This window comes from Typopeltis vanoorti, chromosome 17, assembly GCF_054136105.1.
Source record: "Typopeltis vanoorti isolate ZY-2024b chromosome 17, IOZ_Tvanoo_1.0, whole genome shotgun sequence".
NCBI lineage: Eukaryota > Metazoa > Arthropoda > Arachnida > Uropygi > Thelyphonidae > Typopeltis > Typopeltis vanoorti.
In genome coordinates this window covers 30,256,203-30,279,725 of record NC_143565.1, presented here as the reverse complement: position 1 = coordinate 30,279,725, position 23,523 = coordinate 30,256,203, and the positions used below count along the sequence as shown (strand labels likewise).

The window sequence follows — 23,523 nt, the reverse complement described above, 5'->3', positions numbered from 1 at the left end:
TCCATACAAAACCTGCTGATACTTATGTGAGAGTCTACCAGTTATCCAACTCACTAGTCTGTTCTTGAAATAAATTAAAGATATCAAGAAATTATATAATTGGTTTAATCTTTTATCCAAGTGTAAGCAAACACGTTTGCACCTGAACTATTTTCAGGACTGGGTCAACTCATATAAAGAAGCAAAGACTACTAAGGCAAGTGATGTGAAGTCTTAGCTTCTTTATACGAGTTGCCCCAGTCCTGAAAATAGTTCAGGCACAAAAACTTGTTTGCTTACACTTGGATAAAGGATTAAACCAACTATATAATTTCTTGGTATCTTTAATTTATAGTAACCAAGTGGGAAAACTTCCAACATCTGTTGATGAAAGTTTTTTCACTTGGTTATAATTAAATTAAAGATGCCAAACTTAGATAAAGAATTAAACAAGAATATAATTTCCTCGTGTCACCTTGTTGTAATACATAAGCAGATTGCTAAAGCACGACCTCCTCCTATCAAACCCATGCTGACCACCATGGAAAATGCTGCTATTATCAACCCAATTTTGAATTCTATTCCTCACCAATCTCTCTACCACCTTAAAACAACTGATAAACAGATTAGTGTATAATTTGCAACAGCAGTCTTATGTTGCCCCCCACGTGAAGTGGAACAATTTTTCCCACTTCACTCCTTTAGGACTTGCCTGTTGCAAGACTTGTCAAATAGGCATGCCAATGGTGCTGTTAATTCCCTAGAGCATTCCTTCAAGACAAACAGTAATATATTGTCAAGGCCTACTGCCTTATTAACATTCAGTTTACTGAATTCCTCATATACCTCCTCCTGCCTTATTCACTATCAGTCCTTCCATCACCATACCCTGTACATTCCAGCTTCTCATGACGTTGCCTTCACAAAATACACTGATAAACTGTTCATTGAATACATCAACTATATCCTCTGCATCAGTTACCAATCTACCATTCATCAACTAACATCCTGTCACAGTCATTCATTCTTCTACTCGTGACATATCAAAAAAAAAAAAAAAAAAAAACTCATGAGGATTTTTCTTGGCTTGAACAGCTAATTTCCCTTCATACTGCAGTTCTGCTGTCCCTTTATAAACTGAGTCAGCTTCATAGACTGTGCTTTATACTCTTCATGCAAATGATTATTACCAATATTCATCCTATGTTGCCTCCACAGTTCCTTCTTCCAGATTTCATGCTTAACCACTTCATTCATCAATTTTATTCCTACCTTATTAGCCCTACCTTTGGAACACTCTCAGACACTGAAACTGTTAAACAGCTCTTGATCGATGTCCAAGCAGCATCTGTCTCCTTTCCACTCAATTTCTCTTTTCATGCTATAGCTCCCAGTTTTCTCCTAATTTTTTTTTCATCACCAAACTTGTAGGATAGAGTTGACTCTCATTATAGCAAACGCTATTATAGTGCATTTTTTCATTAAAACAAAGCTACTGAAAGGTGTCCCAACCAAAGCTCCATAAGCACAGTGCTGCACATATAAAAAAAAAATTCACTGTAGCAAACTATTCCTATGGTCTTATGAGTTTGCTAGAGTGACTGATTTATCTATATTTTCTTTCCATGACTTTTGTCTAACTAATTTTGCATAGTACTTACTTTTCTTACAATTTTTCTCTGTATTCTTTAAGGACAAATGATTTACTTGCTAGAAACCTTGGACAGTTTCTCTTGAGCCCAGTATTCTGATTTTTCTATATTTGCAGATGGCAGAAACAAAATTTACTTCAGATTGCCATTGGGCATTTATGGTTTGGTTCTGGTTTTCCAATTCATTTTTTACATGAGAATAAAATGAAAGTTAGAAACTAATAATATATCTGAATTTATGGTTTAATTTTGAAAATTGTTCAATTTTGATTCTTTTAAAAACTTTTTTTTTCATTGTGATACTAATTTTTATCCCGTTCATAACTAAATGGTAACCCATTACTAATTCAAACCCCATTTACCATTATCCTGAAGAAGTATGAAAATATCAGTCAACAATAGAGTCTTATTTCTCTTGTGTTCTCTCTATTTATGCACTTTATGCTGGAACATGGTGTTGGTACTGATTAGTCCATATCCTGGAAAGACATGATTCTAAGATTTACCCTGTAAATCTGAGAAATCTTTCGATTCTACAAAGGCATTTGGCAGGGTGTCACATGATAAGCTGATATTTAAGTTACAGCACATGGGTTTAGATGTTAGGTTACTGGCTGCCTGAGAGATATTAGAGAGTCATATATGAGGAAGCAGAATGTTACAAGTAGTGATACACAGGGCTGAGTATTAGGATCTTTATTGTTTAACCTTTATATCAATGACATTGTTAATGGACTGCAAGGGCATCAGCTGTTTGAAGATGATGTGAAGTTGGGAAGGGTTATTAGTAATTGTGCAGATGTGGTAGCCCTTCAGGAGGATTTGAATAAGTTGGACTGATGGGCAAAAGAATGGAGGTTGTTTAAGTTTGGGATACATCAGTTGGAGGCTGCATGTTCTACTGAAGGAACTGTATTGGAGGAAGTGAGGGAGGAAAGGGACCTTAGGATGATGATGGATAGAAACTTAAAGTTCAGAGAACATTTACAAAGGTGGAAAAGGTAACCTAGAAGATTGCTGGAGAGATATTTAATTAACTGCAGTTAATTATATAAATATTTCAGTTTAAGTTTCTTAAAAGAAACTTAAAATGTAGAGCATCTACATATTGGATGTAGCAAGATAATTTTATATTTATTGTGTGATGATACTGTGTAATTTTTATGCTTAGTGTTGCTGTATTTTTTGTGATTGGTACATAGTGTTCGGCCAAATTTTTTAGACAGTATTATATTAAATTTTGTGTTTCTTGTTTAGCACTTTGGGACAAAATGGTAATGAGAGGGAGATCGCTGTGTACTGATGGCAAGAAAGACAAAGTGAATTATGTGGATTTTTCAAGAATGGTATGGTGCTGGGAGAGTAATACATATGTGTGAGGAGCTTTTGAAGATGTTTTATGTGGAGAGGCTGAATAGGAGAGATGAGTGAGTGTATGTAGGAAGTGCAACATGTTAATGGACCATGAGGCTTGTTTGAATCAGACTAGGAAACATGGATAATAAATGAAATTAACACTGAGAAAAAGTATGCAGTTGTGAAGAAAGCATTTGAAACTGATGGTGAAGAAAAGAGTGTAACTGATAATAAGAAAGCAAGCAAAGAATGATGTGAGAAACAGAGTGCAAATCATGGCAAGATATGAAAAGTACATGAAGTAAAATGAAGAAAATTTTAGCAAAGATGAGTGAAGAAGCCAAAATGAGTGATGGCAATATGAAACAGGTAACAAATGACTTGTGTGTGGCATAGTACAGGGATTTGATTATTAGAGGTGTGGTTAACAAGAGGATGCACAGGGTTTGTTTTCTTGGAGGTAGAATGAATAGAGTGATTGAGACATTATTATGCATACTTAGGATATCATATAAGGGTGTATATGTTTGTATAACTAAATTTAAAAACACTAAGAATTATTGATAATTTGTCATACAGTCCATTCATTGTGGTTGAGGCTTGGGTGGTGGAGAAAGACCTCAGCGCTTTCTTTAAAAAGATGTTCAAATTTGTGGGAGCACAGTGCAATAATCTAACATCATCCCAGAGGATCTTTCGCTAGTATCGGTAATTCCATGTTCAGCAAAATAGCAATCAGTAATTCTAGTCAATTTTTCTATGGATTCAGCACAGTTACCTCTTCAAAAAAGAACTTTCTACAGCATGTCTTAATTATTCTCTATATCAGGCTTTCATTCATTCATCCATTAACTTCAATGCTATTAATCAACATTCATTACTACTACTCATTGCTATCCTATACTCAGCCTCAAACTACTAACTGAGAAAAGAGAATTTAATTTAAAAATGCATCTGGTATTCATAGATTTAAAAGCTTTTGACAAGATAGTCAGATATGAACTCTTTGATATATTAAAAAAAAAAAAACGCTTGTTTATAAATTTATTAAAACCACTGTGCAGCCTATATGAGAAAACAATAAGCATAAAAAGAGGTGAGAACAAAACCAAAACATTTGAAGTAATAGGTGGTCTTAGGCAAGGATGGCACCTTTCCCCAATATTATTTGGAATATATATGAAAGAAATAATCAAAGAATGGAGGTTAACCAACAAAGAAGGAATTCATATAGAAAACAATTTTATCTTGGATACCTTATTCTTTGCAGATGAGACCAAGCGATATTTGGAATAACTGAGGGCACTTTGCAAAAAAAAGCTATATATAAACTGAATTTAATAATAAAATAATGTAATTATAACAATAAGTACATTATTTTATTATTAAATTCAGTAGACCTCAAAAAAAAAAAAAAAAAAGGATATTGGATGGATAATGAGAATGGAACAGACCAATATGGTCTATACCCGTAATTACCATTATAATGATGATGATGAAATAATGTAATATGCCAATCTCTCAGAAAAACCTAAAATTATAGTATTCGAAGGAAAAATGGCCATTCAAATTAAAACAGTAATAGATAATAAAATAATTCAATAATGTAGAATTTTAATTATTCAGGTTATAAATTAAGTTCCAATGAAGATTTAGACATTTCTAACAAAATTAACAGATTCTGGCAAGTAAATGTAATAATATTTGGTCCTGGTGTCGAGGCTAGCTGGTGAACGGTCGTGCTATCGGGGAGCTCCTGAGAGATTTGTGTTTTTTGCTGATTTATTGGTGTTTTGGATTCAATTTAATGGACTTAAGTGTTTAATTTTGGTATATTATTAGAGCTTTATTAACGTGGTTAGTGTACTAAAGTGTTTTATAACATAATCTATGTCGGAAGTCGCCGCTAGATGAATTCGTAATGAGTAGTGTTCGTGCAAGCTCCAGATAAGATAAGTATCATTTTCAGTTATCGATACAAATTACTTAATATTGTGTAGTTTTGTTTTATTTGCCTTGCGTATTTTAGTGCGTCTATTTTTGGTGTGTTATAACATTTAATTTGACAAAACACGTTACGGATAAATATGGCACCTGTGCGTAGGAAAATGGCGGCCAGTAATGAAGGTTCGCCATCGTTATCAAAGAACGGTAGCATAAAAGAAATGAGTCAGTGTACTAGCTGTGAAATGTACGCTTTGCGGAGTGCGGTCGGAGTGTGGTTAGATGATGATAAAGGATTGAATGTGTGTAGAAAATGTAGGGAGAATGAGGAATTGAAGCGTATTTCGGATCGTGAGTGTGATATTTTTGTCAACCTTCAAAATGAAGGAAATAGGGATATGACAAGAAACGGCAAAGTTGTACATGAAAATTGTGAGAGTGTGAATGTAGAAAGTGTGAATGATAGTATAAATGGTTTCTCAGAGAACAAAAAAGATGAGATAGATACATTGAGTGAGATCGCGTTGTTGAATAATGCGATAGAAAGAGCAAAACAGCAGCTAGAGTGCATGAACAAAAGTAGACTGAATGAACCAACCAATAATAAAAGGTATGACAGGAAAAATAGACGTATGAATGTGAACATGAACAAAATGAAGGATAGAGTGCTGTATGGAGACTCGTTAGTACGAGGTGTGTTAGTAGAGGATTTGACAAAATCGTACCAACCTGGTGCGACCATAAAGGACGTAACTGCGTCTATTAGAGAGCAAAAGGAAAGGGTGAAAGAAATGATTGTTGTGGCAGGTACGAATGATTTGAAAGGAGATAAAATGGAAATGATAGAAGACCTGAATGAATTGTTTGAGGTAGCAAAAGAAAAGAGTGAGAGAGTTAGAATGATTAGTCTTTTGCCAAGGTATGACAGTGAAATGTTTAAAAGGAGGGCTATAATTGCAAATGACTTTATGCGTGGGTTATGTATGACGAGTGGTGTGGAATTTGTGGATGTGTGGAGTGAGTTTGATGGGCGAAAGGATCTATATAAGATGGATGGCTTGCATTTGAATGGTTACGGTGTAAGAAGACTTGAGAAAGTGTTGCTGAATGTAGTGGATGTGCAAATTCAGGGAAACTAGATTTGTTAGGGGGGGGTGGGTAGAGATACAGTCCTTATGGAGGCAGTTGAATGTAAGAATGAATATAATATGCCAGAGCAAATAAGGACAACAAATCAGAGTGGGATAGTTAATATAAGGCATCAAGGTAGGGTTGGGGCTAATGGGGGTCTTAAATTCATGTACACTAATACTAGGAGTATTAGGAACAAGAAGGAAGAGTTTTTGGCCATGGTTGGCACTTCCAGACCACAGGTTATAGGTATTAGTGAAACATGGCTGACTGTAGATGATATAACTAGTGGGATTGAATGTGATGGGTATAGTGTGTTCAGGAATGACAGAGAGAATAAAATGGGGGGAGGAGTATTGTTGATGATAGCTGATGAGCTCCAGCCAAGGAGAATAGAAGTTGAATTGCAGGATAGAGAAAAGAGCACATTTGAGGCCATTTGGTGTGAGATTGTGGCTAGCAGAACTAAATATACAATTGGGTGCTGCTATAGACCAGGTGATGGAAAAGATGGTGGTGACAGTATGCACAAGCAAATAGAAGAAATGGGTGGAAGGAGGGTGATTATTATGGGAGATTTCAACTATGGTCGCATTGATTGGAGTGAGGAGAGGACACATGGGAGGAAGGAACTGGATTTTATGCGGTTATTAAGGGATAACTATCTGCGACAGCATGTAATGGAAAATACTAGGGGTCAGAGAGTGCTTGACCTAGTAATTACATCTGAGGATTTGGCTGTAACAAATATGACCACATTGCCACCAATCGGTGAGAGTGATCATAGGGTCTTAACTTGGGAGGTGGCTAAAGGTGTAGAATTTTCAATTAAGACAGGGTACATGTGGAATTATCGGGCGGGAAAGTATGACAAGCTTAGGAGTTTGATTGGTTCAGTGCCATGGCATGTACAACTGCAAGGACTAGAAGTTGATAGTGCATGGGAGGTAGTTAAGAAGTGCTTGCATGAAGCAATGGCTGACTGTATACCTAGAGTCCGAATAATAAATCAAGTAGGGGTTAAATGGATGAATAACACCATTAAGCTTGAGTTGCAAAAAAAGAAACAACTATGGAGGGAATTTAAGCAGAAGGGTGACCGGCAGGCACATGAACGGTATAAAGCGCAGGCCAGAAGGGTGACGAGTGTGGTAAGAAAAGCAAAAAAGGATTACGAAAGAACATTGGCCATGCAGGCTAAAGTGAATCCTAAACAGTTTTTTAGATATGTAGCAAGTAAAAGGAAAAATGTACATGGCAGATTGATTTTAAAGAATGCCGATGGTAGGGAGGTAACTGAATCAGTTGAGATAGTTGAGTTACTGAGTGAGCACTTTGCAAAAGTATATCATCAAGGTGGTGACATTGCAGAAACGAATAAACCAGTAGCTTATACGGGAATTGTGGTTAATGAAGTGGAGGTGAGTAGTCTATTGCATAACCTCAATATCAATACATCTGTGGGATTGGATGGTATACCAGCTCGTGTTGTACGAGAAGCAGCTAAAGAATTGTCAGTACCCTTGACCATTTTGTTTAATTTGAGTCTCGGGTCTGGGTTAGTCCCGAGCGGGTGGAAAGAGGGGAAAATAGTTCCACTGCATAAAGGTGGTTCCAAGACTGCTGTTGTAAATTACCGACCGATTAGCATATCAGGAATCATTGTAAAGGTCTTAGAGAAAATAGTCAAAAGGAAAATACAAGATTGGATTGAAGAAAATGGGATACTGTATCGGGGACAGCATGGTTTTGTGAAGGGTAGGTCATGCCTCAGTAACTTGCTCACGTATTATAACACAGTGACGGCTGAACTGGATAAGGGTAATGGGTTTACGGTGATTCTACTGGACCTTGCCAAGGCCTTTAACAGGATTCCACATGGAATTCTAATCAGTAAATTGCAGCATATGGGAATGGACATAGGGTTGGTGAGATGGATAGGAGGGTGGTTGACGGAGAGATATCAGAGAGTGGTTTACTCGGGAGTAGAGTCCACAAGACGGCCTGTGACTAGTGGTGTGCCACAAGGATCTGTTCTTGGACCAATGCTGTTTAATTTGTTCATAAATGATATAGGAAATGATCTGAGAGGAACAGTTCATTTGTTTGCGGATGATGCGAAGTTGGGTAGGGCAATAGTGAATGCAGATGACGTCAAAATTTTGCAGGATGATTTGGATAGATTGGAGGTCTGGGCTAAGGAGAATGGATGTCAGTTTAATGTGGCAAAATGTAAGGTTATGCATTTTGGGGTGAAAAGATTGGAGGCAGTTTACTGCATTGGTGGAACCCTGCTCCAGGAAATTGATGAGGCACGAGATTTAGGAGTGTTGGCGGATAGGGAATTGAAATTTAGGGGACACATTGCAAAAGTGACCAAAACAGCTCATCAAATCACTTGGTTGCTGAAGAATACGTTGACAAGCAGAGACAAGCAGGTTATTGTTCCTCTCTATCGAGCCTTGATAAGACCCCATCTAGACTACTGTGCTCAGATTTGGTCACCTAGGTTTCTTCTTGATGGGGAGGATGTGGAGAGGATCCAGAGGCGAGTGACCAAGATGATAGCAGGTCTGTGGAATGAACCGTATGAGAACAGGTTGAGGATTTGTGGGTTGCAAAAATTGGTTGATAGGCAGAGGAGGGGAGATATGATTGAGACATTCAAATTACTGAAGGGTTTCTATAAAATTAATTCAGAAGATATTTTTGAGAACAGGGCTGGTTGTGGGAGGACTAGGGGACATCCATGGAAACTGGGCAAAAGTGTGGTTAGTAAAGGTGTTAGAGCTGGGTTCTTTACTTTTAGAGTAGTGAATGAGTGGAATGCGCTCCCTGAGTCTGTAGTGGATGCTGTGACAGTGAATGAGCTTAAGGTGAGGTATGATAGATACTGTATGAATGTCAGATAGTTGTGATGAATATGATTTGGGGCCTCCCTCGATGAGTCTAATGACTCCCTGGAGTTGCCCGTAATAATAGTAATAGTAATAGTAATAATAGTAATATACAATACGTTAAGGCCAGCAAATAGCCACCAAAAAATCTATCATATGCCATTATTCCAGATGCTCTTTCCAATGATAAACTACAAACCAAAAGGTTACAGAAAAAGAGGCAGACAATAAAATGCTGGGCACAATGAAAGGCCACCTGGTCTGGATTCATGATAGGAGGAAGAAGAATTGGCTATAGTGGGAGTCGATTGCCATTTAATTCTGCAGTACTCAAACCTCTGTTTGTCTCCTGGAATACAATGGGGTTTTAATTTGACACTATTGTTTCTAGTTAAAACAGCCACAATCATGACCCAACAGGCATGGATGAAACATTTGTTTGGTTCAATATTGTTAATAATGCTACCGTTGATGTTTCTGATGCATAAGTTATGTTCGTAACAAGTATACTGGATATGATAAGCAATACTGAACCAAAGAGATGTCTAATCAATACCTATTGGGTTAGATCAAAGTATTTTCTGTATTTTGCTTGATGACTAATGTGTAATTAATAAAGGACATTATTAACTATTGTGATTCTTTTGGTATAACTATAGTTTCCTTATCAGCAACTACCGTTTTCTTTTCATATAGCCACACTTGAATTTGCATGTCTTGCTTTTTGGCATGTATAGCAAGAAACAATTCAGCAGCCTTTCTGTTGCTGAATTTATGTCAGATTAATTTAAAATTACAAGATGCAGCTTCTTTATTCTTTTCCTCCATGTATTTTACTAATTTCAGTTTAAATTCTATTGAAAACTTATGTTTAGGAGCCACAATTTAAACTGGCACTGTTAATAAATGATGTTAAATATCACTTACAAAATGAACAATTCAGAATGAATTGTAAAAAATTAACAGCAGTAGCAGAAGAAGTAAATAAGTTTATCATATCACTTTATACAGAAGGATTTCTCCTCCCACATATCCAGACAGATAAGTTTTATACAAATTCTACCTATGAAAGGTTGTAAACCTATTGCACATTTAGTACTGTGGGTGAGCTAAGGGTTAAACAATCCAGTTTCGCTGGTCAAGAGATCAAATATGGAGCTTTTAAGTTGCTTTAGACCTCCAATAAGTAGTGGCTTCGCACAAGGAAACAAAAATTGTCTCCCACCTGAAGACTTTCATAAACATCCATGCCAAAGTGGGATTTGAATCCATGGCCTTTGAATGGAGAGTAGGAATTCATCTGCTCAGGTAATCAAGCCAGTGTATTGCTACTATGCATTAAAAGTTATGTATTTAAAATTCTGAACAGTGTTCTTCAAACCTCTTTATGTAATTGAACATTATGGTATCCTGTCATCTATGTTCATATATTTCATTTCATTATCTTAACATCTCTTACATGCCTTTTATCTTTCTAAGATTGATAACACAATCCAACACAATTTTTGCCGACTTTTATATGAGACTTGTTTTTTTACTAATTTGGGTGTGCTGATTTCAAATATCAAACCCACTTTTCTCTATCACGTCAAGTTTTTCCTCTATGGCATTTTCTTTTTGCTAATTTGAAAGTTTTTGATAGTTTTAAGGAGGCAGTACTATTTAGAGGATCAAAAAAATCGATTTTTTAATATTATTTTCTGAAAGTATGTACTTTTAAAAATCTGTTCCTAACTTTTTATCAAGAAATTCGAAAAATTCCCGAAGATATAGCCTATTATTCAAAGCAGTGCGCAGATCAGAATCGGAGTACTCACCGCTCTCGCTTGTTAGTAAACGAATAAATGTGTAAGAACCTGCAACGGCATGTACTAGCGCTTTGAATGCGAGAGAGGCCGATAATTAGATACATAACTACTTAACAATATTCATTAAAAATTACAAGAATATTGATAAAAAAATAACAATTTTACTTACACGAGTTTCAGGGAATAAATTTTTGTTTGTAGCAATTTCTGCTGTGTGTTCTGTTTTGGCAATCCCTTTGAATACTCCAACAGTAGTCGGCCATCATGTGAGAATCCCATCTCCCTTGGTACCGATCTTCCATAGTTTTTAAGTCTTGATGAAATCTTTCACCTTGTTCATCACTTACAGCACCTAAATTTTCGGGAAATTTATCAAGATGACTGTATAGGAAATGAAGCTTTATGCTCATGTTGCAACATAGGTGCTGGAAATTTTCAAGCATTGTTTCCACTAGATCTTTGTAATTGCACGCTTTTTTGTTTCCAAGAAAATTATTCGCAACCATCGTAAATAAAGTCCAGGCCTCTTTCTCAATTTCGTTCATAGAGTTGATGAAATTTGAGTCTCTCATTAAAGTTCTAATTTGCATCAAATACACCGGCTTTAATTTTTTCATAACTAAGTCGTGGAAATTTTTCACATATGTATTGGAACCAGTCACCTTGTAAATCTAAAGCTTTAACATACTGCTTCATAAGACCTAGTTTGATGTGTAGAGGTGGAAAAATGATTTTTTCTCTGTCGATTAAAGGTTGATTTATAACATTCTGTTCTCCAACATTTAAGGATATTCTAAGAGGCCAATGTTTCTGACTCCAGTATTGGTTTCTAGCTTGACTATCCCAGAAGCATAGAAAATACGGAAACTTTGTATATCCTCTTTGAAAGCCAAGTAAAAAGTTCACCATTTTAAGATCCACACAGATGATCCAGTTATGGTCTGTATATTTTAATAACTTCAGAACCTTTTTAATGTCCTCATATGTTTCCTTTAAGTGGACTGAATAGCCAATAGGAATTGAGCCATATATATTCCCATTGTGTAGTAAGACACACTTGAGACTTCTGCTTGAACTGTCGATAAACAAACACCACTCATTTGGATGATATTGTACAACACTCATTTCAGTTAGTAAACCTGACACATTGTTACAGTAAACAAACCGACACTCGTGTTTAAAATATTGTACAAGATTACTTTCCCTGCTGCGATAAAAAGTTATCTTCGTATCTTGCTCCAGTAAGTTTTTTTTCATTTAATCTTGAAGCTAACAATTCCGATGATCCCTTTGATAGGCCCAAATCTCTTACTAAGTCATTCAATTCTGCTTGAGTAAAACGTTGCGGTCCAGAACTAGAAATTAAATTCTCATTGTCTAAATCAACATCCGGGTCTTGCTCCTCAAGAACATCTGGCATATCCCGATCATGCTTGTTCTCAAGTAAAGGAAGTCCTTTATAAATTGGCATGGCTATTTCATTGGAATGAGCAACTGGCCGAATTGCTGAGTCGAGATTTGGATACACAATTTTTTTCTTATTCTTCTTATTATAACCAGAAGTCTGAACTAAACAAAAATAGCAATCATCTACGTGATTTTTCGGTTCACGCCAAATCATTGGAATGCCAAAAGGTAATTTTTGGCGTTTTCCCTTGCTCCACTGTCGTAAATTTTCGACATGACTTACACACTTTATTTGGAGCCCATGACTTCTCCTGATCTGCAATTTTTACGTCAAAGTATGCAAAGTACACTTTCTTAACAAAATCAGTGATATTTGTCCTTTGACTGGAAACAGTAAAGCTGCGACAAATGTAGCAGAAGGAATCTACGCTATTGACACAATTTCGAGTAGTAGAGATGATGTATTTTCTTCACTGCCGACTAACATGCAATTAACAAGACAAAAAAAACCAGAGACTTTATTGAAACGTTATAAGCGCTCATCATACTTTCACGATCGATTAATAACTGACTGATTTCGATCGTTCTTTGTCCGCTATGACGCATATAGCATTCATTTGTTTTAGGCAGTTGTCATCACCTACTTTTCATCACCTAAATGTATTAGGTTGGTTATCGGCCTCTCTCGCATTCAAAGCGCCAGTACGTGCCATTGCAGGCTCTTATGCATTTATTCGTTTACTAACAAGCGAGAGCGACGAGCACTCCGATTCTGATCTGCTCACCGCTTTGAATAATAGGCTATATCTTCGGGAATTTTTCGAATTTCTTGATAAAAAGTTAGGAACAGATTTTTAAAAGTACATACTTTCAGAAAATAATATTAAAAAATCGATTTTTTTGATCCTCTAAATAGTACTGCCTCCTTAAAACTATGAAAAACTTTCAAATTAGCAAAAAGAAATGCCATAGAGGGAAAACCTGACGTGATAGAGAAAAATGGGTTTGATATTTGAAATCAGCAGACCCAAATTAGTAAAAAACAAGTGTTAGATCATAATCAGCAGAAAAAAAAATTTTTTTTTGTTGGCCAGTGTAATTAATATTAAATTTTGTTAGAATAGTGAGGTCAAAAGTCAATTCCATAATAAATATTTACCAGAAGAAAGGTGATTGAGAGAGAGTTTACAACTTGCACACAATAAAGAATCTCTGTTAGCTTCCAAAAGTCTTCGTTCTTCCACTAAATTTTCTTTGTCCTGCCAAATTATATTATAAATTTAGTCATATTACTGTCATCTTAAAACATTTACAATGTATTAATTATATGCTTTCCTACAAATAACATAAAATCTCAAATTCTATAAGAACTGGCAAGAAAGAGCAATTTATAAATAGTGCATACATTATAACTGAGATACGAAAAGTTTTAAATGCATCCAGTTTTTACCTCAGTATGAAAGGGACAAATTATTCTCTTCAAAAAATTTAGTAAGGCTTAAAAAATAAACCTGCGTCTCTACTTTGTATGTCAAAGTAGAGATGCAAGAGGAAAATAGTGCCAGTAGTTTTATGGCAGTATGGTGTGAGAATGAAATACTTAGTAGGAAGTTATCACAGACCTGGTAATGTGGATTATAATGACTATTAAATGTATAATCAAATTAGCCAAGCAAATAAGTAAAGGGTGATCATTATGGGAGATTTTAATTATGGCAATATAGACTGGGATGATGAGATAGCAACTGGAAGTAATGAGTTTTTGAGTAACAACTACCTCAGGCAGTATGTAATAACAGAGGACAGAACACATGAGGATTGAGGGTCTTGGATTTGATCATCTCATCAGAGGATGTAATTATAAATGAGGTGTTAAATCACCCTCCAGAGTGACCATGAAGTGATTACCTGGATTGCTGCCAGCAGTGTGAGGACCTCTGTGATATATGTGGAACTACAAGGCTGATGATTATGAGGAGCTCTGGAGGAAGTTTGTAGGTGTAGCATGGAATGAGGAGTTAGCTGGAAAAGAGATCAATGCAGCTTGGGGAATATTCAAGAACTATCTAGTAGAAGCAATATCTAAATGTATTCCAAGGGTCAAAAGGTTAAATAAGATAGGTGTGAAATGGATGAATAAACAGATTAAGCATGTGATACAGAAAAAAAAAAGGCATTATGGACATAAGAGAAGTGGTAATAATCAATTTCATAAGGATTACAAAGAACAGGCAAGGAGGATGACTCAGTTAGTAAGGATAGCAAAAGTGAAGTAAGAGTAGCAGTTAGCTAATGAAGCCAAAAAGAACCCTAGTGAGTTCTTATGATATGTAGCCAGCAAAAAAAAAAAAAAAAAAAAAAATGATTATGGAAGGATGACATTAATTGAAGAAAACAGTATAAGAACAACTGCTGTAGAAGATATATTGGAGATACTTAATAAGCTGTTCATAAAGGACTTTCATTCTTGTGAATGTGATATCATGGAGAATTTGAGAGCAGTTGATGATGGGGAGGAGAGACTGATTGTAAGTGAGCAAGAGGTATATGGGGAATTGAGCAAACTTGATGTTAATAAGGGTGTGAGACTTGATAATATATCACCAGGTATTCTGAAGGAATGTACTAGGGAGCTGGCATCTGCTTTGACATATTTTTTTTAATATGAGTCTTGCACTGGGTCAAGTTCCAAAGGAGTGGAAGGAGGGCCAGACTGTGCCACTTTATAATGGAGGTGATAGAATTCAAGAATCAAATTATAGGCCTATCTGTGTGTCAGGTGTTATATTACATTTACTCTAGTTGGATAATCTAATATCCAACTAGAGCAGATGGAGTTGGATAATAGGTTAGTGCACTGGATCAGAGACTGGATATCTGAAAGGTATCAGCAAGTTGTGTATGGGGGGGGGGGGGGCAATATCCCGGACGAGGATGGTCACTAGTGGTATGCCTCAAGGGTCTGTTTTAGGGCCATTGCTGTTTAACCTGTATGTTAATGATATTGGTGAAGATTTGGATGGGGATATTCAGTTGTTTGCAGATGATGCAAAGTTGGGACGAACTATGAAGAATAGAGAAGATGTTGTGGCCTTACATAAGAAGACTTGAATAGATTGAGTGAATGGGAATGCCAGTTCAATGTTGGAAAATGTAAGGTTTAAAAATTTGGGAAACAAAGATGGGATGTAGAACTTACACTTGGTGGGGATATATTTTTGGAGGTGGAGGAAATAAGAGATCTTGGGGGTGATGGTAGATAAGGATCTAAAATTTAGAGGACACACTGCCAAAATTGTGAGAACAACACAATGAATACTGGCAATGATGCAGAAGACACTGATTTGTAGAAGTAAGGAGATTCTGGTTCCATTGTATAAGGCCATGATTGGGCCACATATGGACTACTGTGCACAGATTTAGTCACCTGGTTTTCAAAGGGATGAAGAAATGTTGCAGAGGGTCCTGATCTCTAGAATGTTGAATATGAAGAAAGGTTGAGATGATGCAGTTTGCAGATTCTAGTGGATAGAAAGAAGAGGGATGATATGATAGAGATGTACAAGTTGGTAAGGGGTTGTTATAGGATTAATGTTGAAGAAGATTTTCATAAAATGGTGGGAGATTCAGGGAGAAGAAGATGTCATCCCTGGAAGCTGTATAAGGAGGGAGTGAGAAGCAGATTTTTTGAATGATTGGAATGCATCACCTGAGAGCATGTTGTTTGCAGAAAATTCGAATGTGATGAGCTGTGTATATGTCAAAGAGACCCCCTAAATGAGTCTCACTCCATGGAGTCTTCGGATAATAATAATAATTTTATAACAATACAAAACACAAACCCTTTTTCACTATGGCCATTAGCAGGAGACTGATCAAATTAATATACAACTATTCACATTACAACTGGACCCAAAGCAATGCTTTGGATTTAATATCCTGTCTTGTGCATATAACCCATTGAAGTTAATATTCAATATCTAGCACCATTTTCCAAATTCATTATCTAACAGATACTCATGAACAGAAAATCTTGTGACAAGGCATAGATATGGTCCAAAAATCTTATTTTATCTCCCTTTGTTCAACATTAACTCACCTGCAGTATTTGTCTCTCCTTTGCCATTAGACTTTGTAGCTGGCTTATCAGCTGCTTTGATTGTATCCTATGTTCTTCTTCAATTTGTCGAGATGTATGAATTGCTGCTTTTCCTTCATCTCTTGTTTGTGCAGCAGACTAAGACAAAGAAAAAAATCCTGAGGTTTTTTTTGTTTACTGTTAACAAAATACTATAATCATTTTATTACAATGGTTTTCTTATCATACAAAATTCTGGGCACTCAAAATGTACCCTATTATTGTCTTTATTTTTATTTTATTTATTAATTTTTTCCTAATAATGCTGATTTGTTTATTTGTTTTCCCTTTCACATAGTACAGGACCAGAGAATAACTTCCACAAGTAGGATGGGCTCATCTGGAGTCATAGCTTTCAATACAGAAAACTAGAAAAGATTTGTATCACTTAATAGTTATTTCAATATCAATATTTAAAAAAAAAAAACAACTAATACACATAAAATTTGAATCTAGTTAAATCTGATTTTCCGACTCTTTCTTTTTAATATAACTCTTAATTTATTTTTAAATTTTATTTTGTATAACGCATGCATTCTTTGCTGGCTGACTAACAAAATTGCATATCTGGACTCATTCCAATTAACTGTTAGTAAATGGATGAGTTCATATTGTATGCTAGCAATTATACACTCGTTTCTAAGTCTTTGATGTGATGACATAGCAGAGACTAAGCAGTGAGTATATATGGCTAGCATACAATTCGAAGTGATGCTGATGTACTTCAGCCAGTGTGATTCAGTCATTCATTCATTCATCTTTACAAGGTAACCATTCAATCACCGCATTTGATTTCATATATCTGGTTTTACTAATATTGACATTATTGCCATAACATATGCAGGTGATACTCTGATACGTGTTTTCAGTAATATATTTAATTATTAAAAAATTTAATAAGTAATAATTTAATAATTTTAATAATTTAATTTCTGATTTAGTGGTTGTTATATATTGTAAAAAGCTCATTTCAGATTGAATATTTTGTTTTCATATTTTCTTAATATATTTTAAATTCAAGTTGGTTCCAATTTTTGGAATAATGGAGTAACTTCTTTTTCCTCATTATCATATGCGAAAAAATTATTAGTGAGAAATTTTTCTAGGTCCTAATCACTTCCACAATCCATGGTAATTAAATAATCATTCCTATCTCAAAACTTTGGTATGATAAGTGTGAATATGATGGAATTTTGTGTCTAGAGAAGTACTAATGGTTTATGGAATAAGAAGTAAATTATTTAATGTTTTTGGTGATTTTATTGATGGAAAAGAGTCTGCTAATGAGAATCCCTCTATAACAGAAGCTACCAGTTTAAATAAACTTTTTAAAGGGCTTTGAATTTACATTTCTGTTACCTGTGAATATACAATAATTTCTGAACCAAATTATATCATATATTCAATTTTGCAACTCAAACTAAATGCTGATTGGTAGCAAAAGCTAACAGGAGGGGATCTGAAATTAAAGTTTGTATAGCCTCCTCCCATTTGGATTTTCCTAAACTGGTTCTTTTCTTTCTTTTTTTTACTGTAGTGTCCAATTAAGGCCTGAAAGCCAGAAACTATCTGCTATAGAATATATTAGGAAATTGGTTTAAAAGCATTGTGGAAGAGAAAACAAACATCTAGAAATAATAATTAACAAAATTCTTATTTCATTATAAGCCAAAATTCCACCTTGCCGACCTTTTATTATGCTTTATTGCATAAAGGAAGAAAGGTGACAGGAGACTGATTATTGAATTATGTACTTTTACATTTCTAATTAGTGCCCTCTATTGACAAAGTAAGGAGATTTGAGTGTTGGGCTGACAGTCAATAACAACATTCAGTGAGTAGAATTTATGGAGACAAAACCACACATGTTAGAGCAATTACTTAACTTATAATTATTATTATTATATATTTTAGGGGGTCATGTAAGCCAAATAAATGGGAAGAAACCTCCAAATTACATTTAAAAAATTCACAGAACAAACTGGGGCTTCTCACCTAAGTCCAATCCTCACCTTCACATGGTCCACCCCACAGGTACTGAATGAACAAGGATGGTCTATCAATTTGGGACTTAGCCTACCAAATTGTACTCTCTATTGGCTTAAACCACAAATAATATGATGGTGCCAGTAAGGGCATCATCCGGTTAAACAAGGCCCCCCCACTGTCTTAGTCAGGGAACCTGGATGAGCACTGAAAAGTCAGCTACTGGAACAGACTCAAGCTCTACATCTAGTAGTAGAAGAACAAACCCAATGTCAGAAGAAATGAAGATAGCAGTCATCAATATAAGGAGTATTAATGGAAGGAAACCGAGCTTGCAGAAGAACTGGAAAAGTACCATGTGGATATAATTGGTATCACTGAAACAAAGAAGATGAAAACAGGTGAGATCTTATTAAATAATAAGTATAGGATGTTATATTTGGGCAATAATGATCAAGAAAAGGAAGGAGTAGCGATAACATTCAACACCAAACATGAAGATAAACTTCTTAATTGGAAGGTGGTTTCAAGCAGAGTTGTGTGGGCTAACTTCAAAACTGGGAAATGGACAATGAAACTTATTTGTGCCTATGGTCCCACAGAAGATTCTCCTAAGGAAGAAATGGAGGAATTGTTTAAGTCACTAAGCAGGCTGACAAAGAAAACGTGGTACTTGTTGGGGATCTAAACAGCAGAGTAGAACATGAATCCCACTAGGTATATAGAAATGCTTTGGGAAAATCTGGAGAAAAAGGCAAGGCTAATAATAATGGTAGGTACCTTCTGGATTTCTACTCAGGATATGGACTAGTCATTACTAGCACCATGTTCCAACATAAAGATATGCACAAGTTCATGTGAACGAAGACACAAGAAATAAGAAAAGCCCCACTGACTACATTATTGTTGACAGGGATATCTTCATGCTGGTTCGGGATACAAGAGTGTACAGAGGATTTGAAACTGGAAGTGACTATCACCCAGTTTTAAGTAGGACAGAACTGAATATCGCATTGAAGAGAAAAGTATGCAAAAAATTTTTAAAAAGGATTCGAGTTGAGCAGCTTTTACAGGTGAACTGTAGACTCAGTTATATAAACATTATTGAAAGAATGAAACAGTTCAAAAACAAGAATTAAACCTTCGAGGCTCAGCGGCAAACTCTGAAGACAATATTGATTGATTCAGCTAGGGAAACAAGTGGTGAAGTTGTCTAAAAAGGATAGAAAAATAAAAATGCCATGGTGGACAAAATAAGTTAAAGAAGCAGTCCTGGAAAAGAAGAAAGCATACCGAAAGTTCTTAACAAATAAACTGGCAGGTGCCCTAAAACAATACAGAGAAAAATGTAAGAGAGCCAAGCTATATGAAAAAGTAGCTAAACAAAAGTCATGGGTAGACTTCAATAAGAATACAGAAGATAAATATTAGGAATGTGGCAAAATGTTCTGCAGGCTATTGAAAAATCTTAGAAATGGACAAAAGAGTACTGTAAAAGGTGACAGGAAAACTGAAGGTAAGAACATCCAGATGTCTAGAGTAAGAACTTTGAAAGACCATAAATTCCATATGATTGGAGTAGAGCTCTCATAGTTCCCATCTATAAGAAAGGAAATAAAAATGAATGTGAGAATTACACAGGAATTTCTCTACTAAGTGTTCTAGGTAAGATTTATGCAAACATACTCGAAAAGAGGCTGAGGAACTTTGTGGAAGAATAAGCTGGATTCTGGCCAAACAGAGGTTGTCAAGACCTGATTTTCACTTTACGACAAACAGTTGAGTAATCACGGGAATATGACAAGGATCTGTACTTAACTTTTGTATATATGGAAAAGGCATATGCCAAGGTATCCAGAGAAAAGCTTTTCAAAACACTACAATTACATGGAGTAAATGGAATATTATACAGGGAAATACATAGTCTATATTTAAGTTGTAAGTCAGCAGTTAAAATCGAAGGGAATACAAGAAGATGGCTTGATGTAAAATCAGGGATATGACAAGAATGCACATTATCTCCACTTTTATTCATTCATCTATACGGATCATGTTACGAAAGAAAGCCTGATATTAGAATTGGAAATATCAAACTTAGCTTTTTGTTTTATGAAGTTGATGTTTAGTACTCCTAAACACATTCAGTGCAAGTCTCCAGGATTCTCTAACTAAATTGAATAACAACTGTAACAAATTTGGCATGAAAATCAGCAATCAAAACTATGAAAATAGGCAGGAAAATAGAAAACCTAATCTACATTCTGAATGGAGCCTATAGAATAAGTAAAACATTTCAGCTATTTAGGCACAGTTTTTGTGAGGTTGGCAAGTTAAATCTGGAAATAGACAATGACAGCAGAATAAGCAAAGCTTGTATGGTGGAGAGTCAGTTGAATAAATTTATATGAAACACTAAAACTAGCAGTTTACAAGACATTGTTCAAACCAGTTTTAAGTCATGGATCTGAGAGTATGGTTAGAAATAAAGTACTTGATTGATGATTAGAGACCACAGATATGAAAGTTCTTAGAAAAATTAGTGGCCTGAACACATGGTATCAATGGCAGAATCATATTAGAAATGAAGACATTAGGAAGAAATTTTACATTGTTTGCATTCAAGAATGTTTAAGCAGGGCTAACCTAAGGTGGTATAGTCACTTAAACAGAATGAGAGAGAGGAAAGGTTAGCAAAACAGCAAAACATCTTGAAGCGAAGATGGTAGGAAAAAGGCCCAGAGGAAGACCGTGGTCTAGGTGTATTGATTCAGTCAGAAGTGCCTTAGATGAACAAAATGTTAGATATGATAATTTTGGAGTGCTGATAAGTGACAGAATAATTTGGAGGAAAATTATTGATAGACTATTAATAATGTAGTGCTGTCATAGTAGCCTGAACACCTCATGAGGATACATATCATGAAACTGGTGGTTTTATTTTTTATTTTATTTTTTTCACCAGAGGGAAGGCTAGCATAAACTATTAACAAAGAAGTTAGATTTAGCTTACTTTTATGTAGTGTCATGTAGCTTGTACATATGTATGTTTTCCTGATGACCTTGATATAGATACTAAAATGTCGGGTGTTATTTTCTTAATTATAAGTAATTGCTCTAATATGTATTTTTGTCTCCATAAATTCTACATGATGAATGCTGATCATTGTGCAACTTTGAGAGAAAGAACAGTCAATAACAACAGTTTCCCAAATTTTTGGTGGTGTGAAGTAGTGATATTTAATTTGGGGGAGAATGTTGTAGAGTTATTGGCAGATTTCAAAAACAGTCCTCTCATATTTAAATCTGTATCTGTATAAAGAAGTTTTCTCCTATAGTATACAATGAACCAAATCAATGGTAAGTCTGCAGCTCTAATATATTTCACCAGAAGACTCTGTTAATTAGATCATCATGGCATCTATGGTATGATCCCTCTGATCCTGTAAATTGGAATACTTAAGCTAAACTAAAACACTGCAAATATCCATCTGGATGAACATAAATATATGTCCAATATCTACACCACAACTGCTCCGAGGCTGAAGATCATAATACTGATTCAGATCATATTCATCTGAAAAAACTTCTCTATTATACAGATGCAGATTCAAATCTGAGAGACTGTTATTAGAACCTGCCATAGCAACATAAACAAATATGGCTGTTTCCTAATGTACCCTCTATTCATAGAATGTTGAATTGACAATAACAACAGTTTCCCAGATAGCAAAACACTGGGAGACTTATGTGACTGTCATTCTGAAATCAGATCTCTTTACCATGCCTGCAGAGGATGCCAATTAGAATTGTAAGATTAGAAATTGCTGTAACCTTAAAAAACAGAGCTTAATGCATCCTTAAAGATGAAGAAGAAAGAAAACAAACTCAACCTTCTTTTCTAAAAATTTTTCCACAATGGCTATTCAAAGAAAAGTTTTAAACAAATCATTGTTTCTGAGAACCTACATTTATGATCACTGAAGTCAAATATAAAACTTCCATTTCCTTATCCTACACTGGAGGAGTTTCTGAATGTACACCTCAATTTTTAAAACAAATCAATAGCAGAACTGCTTTCAAACCAGCTCAAGTCCTACATAGCTTCCTATGTTCTCCAAAAGGCAATGTTTCATTTTCCAAACACATGTGGTTATTTTATTTTATGTAATTACACCTACACACATCAATCCAGAAGAAAATGAATGCACAAAAGGAAAGATAAAACTGATTCCCCCTTTCCATATTTTTACTGAACATTATGAAATAAATTAATCATCTGCCTTACCTAGAAGATAATCCCTACTGTGATCCTTCAAGGAATCAACTGAAATTGTTGATTGCTGAAAACTGAATTTAAGGTATCTCAAGTTACCTTAAACCAGAGCTTTGTCCTACATAATATTTGAAGTTTCTCATATGCTTATACATCAGACTTCCATAACACTAAATTAGCATCTAAAAACTATTTGAAATACTGAACTGTTTATTAACATGCCAGATGATTCATGTAATTAATTCTGATGTGATGTTACACATTAATCTTGTTAACTTCCTGAAGATGCTATCAGTTATAATAAAGCAAAATATATAAGTTTATTGCTACAATAAAATATGAGTAAAATTCTATAATCTTAGAAGTTATGATTAGTCATTAGATCTCACAATTTTCCTTCAAATAAGGTAACTCAGCAGATGGAAACGTCAGGCTACTACCTCAGCTAAAAAACACCCTGCAAGGAGATCCATGAAGCTAACATCCCATCAGACTGCTGAGAAATCTCAACAGTAGGATGTAGAACAATCACTCAGGAAATCTGTCTACATGGGTACAAGTCAGCAGCAGTACTGCACACATGCCATACATGGCAATTAACAACAATCAATAGACAATACTGGTGTATATAAGACTGACTGGTTCGAAAGGCAGTGGAGGTCTGTGACATGGAGCAATGAATTGTGCTGCACTCTTTTTTTAGATTAGATGAGGAAGTGTGGCAGATGCTTGGGGAGTGCACCATCTCAACCACAACATTTGGCAGTGGAGAGGTAAATGTCTGGAAGGACAAATGCTGATAAACAAGCAGCACTTCTGGATGATGTAATACTTTCAACATTATGGCAATAATACAGAACATGCACTGTGTCATACTACAGGTGCTGATGATGTTAGAAAAATTCACAGGCCAATTTTTTTGTATTGTTCACAAGACAAATGAACATTTCTG

General features: G+C 35.4%; 1 protein-coding gene across 3 annotated transcripts in view; it reads right to left on the bottom strand.

The window, feature by feature from the left end:
- LOC150097258 (uncharacterized) overlaps positions 1 to 23,523 on the bottom strand; it is a 195,583-nt gene that overhangs the window by 5,249 nt on the left and 166,811 nt on the right. For all 3 annotated transcript variants that reach the window (XM_090407101.1, XM_090407100.1, XM_090407102.1), the window contains exons 17-18: positions 16,274 to 16,411; positions 13,334 to 13,433 (exon numbers count right to left, since the gene is read on the bottom strand). In XM_090407101.1, coding sequence (XP_090263227.1) covers positions 13,334 to 13,433; positions 16,274 to 16,411 — 238 coding nt within the window. The remainder of the gene's footprint in view (positions 1 to 13,333; positions 13,434 to 16,273; positions 16,412 to 23,523) is intronic.